Source organism: Loxodonta africana, chromosome 8 (genome assembly GCF_030014295.1).
Source record: "Loxodonta africana isolate mLoxAfr1 chromosome 8, mLoxAfr1.hap2, whole genome shotgun sequence".
In the NCBI taxonomy this organism is placed as follows: domain Eukaryota; kingdom Metazoa; phylum Chordata; class Mammalia; order Proboscidea; family Elephantidae; genus Loxodonta; species Loxodonta africana.
The window spans coordinates 7,737,909-7,740,270 of NC_087349.1; the positions used below are offsets into that span (position 1 = coordinate 7,737,909).

The 2,362-nt window shown below is 54.1% G+C and overlaps 1 gene segment (V, D, J or C); it reads right to left on the reverse strand.

Moving 5' to 3' along the window:
- Positions 1-1,413: 1,413 nt before the first annotated feature.
- On the reverse strand, positions 1,414-1,922 carry LOC104846887 (T cell receptor beta variable 6-5-like). The segment is given in 2 exon segments: positions 1,414-1,766; positions 1,861-1,922. Coding segments are annotated over 2 exon segments (396 nt in total).
- Between the last annotated feature and the right edge of the window lie 440 nt (positions 1,923-2,362).

Consider the following 2,362-nt stretch of genomic DNA (forward strand, 5'->3'; position numbering starts at 1 on the left):
AATCCCAGGTTCTGTCAGTACCAGTAAAGGCAGTTGTGTCCCTGAGGGCTATGGCCTTGCCTCTCTTTGTGACACTGTGCCAGGGGCCTTGAAGACTCTGGCATCTATGTGACCTGAGGAGACAGACTCTGGGAACAATGGGGACAATGATGGGAATCGCCACACAGACAGACACACACAGCAAATATACACACTGTACATACCACTCACACACACACTCACACATGCCCCCCATGCATAGACACACATGCACACATATACACACTGGAAATACTTGGTGTCCAGGGACTCACCTGCCCCCAGGAGCCAGAGGGCCACCCAGTAGGTGACCCGGGAGCCCATGGTGGGTCCTGTATACCTGGAGGGTTTGTTGGGTCAGAGTTTTTGTGCTTATGAGCAGAGGAGGGAGACATCCTTCCCCACAGAATGCAGGTCATGTCACTGTCTCATCAGTCTCCAAGGCCTCCAGAAACGAGATCAGATTATAACACACTTTGACAACGGATTTGAATATGTACAAGCTCCTTTTTGAAAACATCACCTCATGGGTGCTGGCCCAGAGCCCCCGGACTGTCTGGAAATGAGACACAAACAGCTCTAAGTGCCTCTTTTCCCTCACCACTCTCCTCGTTTGCCAGGCATGTTCACTGTGACCCACCTCCAGCACCTCAAATGCCTGACTGAGGACGATCCCATGGTCCATGTGTTCCTGCCTTCCATGGCCCCTCCACCTTCCTGGCCACACTGCTCAGCATCCCCATCCTTAGGCAGGGTGGGCACTGGGGGCTGACTCGGCTGGGCATGGACGAGCTTGAAGTCACTGGGGTATCCAGGGACACAGGAGACGAAGTGATGCCTGGGTCAGTGTCTGAGTCCGGAGCTCCTATTCCTTTTGCCTGTCAGAGACCAATGTCCCCTGAGTTCTCTCATCTCCATGAAGGACTCTCCCCAGGACCCATGGCAAAGCCCTTCTGTTCCAGTCTCCATGCCACAGAAAAGGTTCCTCTCCTCTTCCTTGTGGAAGGAGACTCAGGCTCCTCGTCCAGAAACAGTGGTGTGTAACATGCTCTAGAGCGTCTCCCGATGCTTCCAGAACCCACGAGGTTGTTACAGGGGTTTCAGCTCCTCATTTCACTGCTAGAAGAACCCCCAGGTGTTCCATGCTCACTAAAATAAGTCTACTTTCATTAACTGGACACTGTAGTTTCAAACTCCCTTTCTTTTGTGGGGAGCATGCGTGTCAGGTGAGGGGCCCCGGGGCAGGACACATTGCAGCTCTGTGTGATTGCTGCTAGCCCAGAGACACGTGACTGAGTCCCATCCCCAGGTCTAGGCTGGCTGACAGTGGACCTCAGCAGGCACAGTGCGCCCTGCACCTTTCACTCCAGCTCTGAGGCCCCAGGTCTGAGCCGGCTAAGGGGGCCTCGTGAGCCCTTTTTGTGAGGGGCTGATGTGACCCTGCAGCACTGTGGAGTAACTGCTGGCGCAGAAGTACACAGCTGTCTGCGAGGGGGCGGCCGACCCCAGCGTGAGGTGGAAGTGCTCCTTTTTTGATCTGGAGACACTGTAACCCTCGGGGATGTCACCATTTTCAGCCTCACCAACACCAAGAGAGTAGTGGATCAGCCTCAGCCCCAGTCCCGGGTCTTGTCGGTACCAGTACATGTACTCATGGTCCATGTTCTGGGTACATTGCAGGGTCATGTTCTCTCCTGTCCTCGTGATTTTGTGCCTCGGGTTCTGGGTGACGCCAGCATTCGTGTGCCCTGTGGGGACAGAGACCAAAGCTGGTGCCAAAGGGAAAGGCTGGGGAAGGATCCGGAAGTCATAGGAGAGGGGAGGGTCCTGCCCAGGACGCACCTGCCCCCAGGACAGCCAGGACCACAGCGCACAGGAGGTGCATGGCAGGGACAAGCTCTGGAGGGGTCCTTCTGAGATGTCACCCTCCTGCCCCAGCCTGGCCCCAGAGCAGCCTGTCCCAGTGGTCACGCCCCTTTTCCCTGCAACCTCCAGTCAAAATAAACACTCAGGCCAACAGCCCAGACTGGGAGGAGTGCACTGCTCTGAATTTGCACAGGTCCTGTGTTTTTTTTTTTTTTTTTTAGATGAGTCTTTCCTGCCTTTGTGCAGAACAGTTTGTAACTCTGTATAAATTTCTCCCTAAGGATGGGATTCCTCCTTGACTCACTGGCTTTTATTTACCTAACTATCCCTGTAGTCCAGAATGTCAGGGGAGATCCTTGTGGCTTCCTGGTGCAATTTAAGACTCCTGTGTTCTGGAACTCCTTCAAGAGTCCTTTTCTCATTTGCTCGGTCATCCACCCTCCTTTTAACCCCCTTCTGACTGCAAACACTCTCTCTG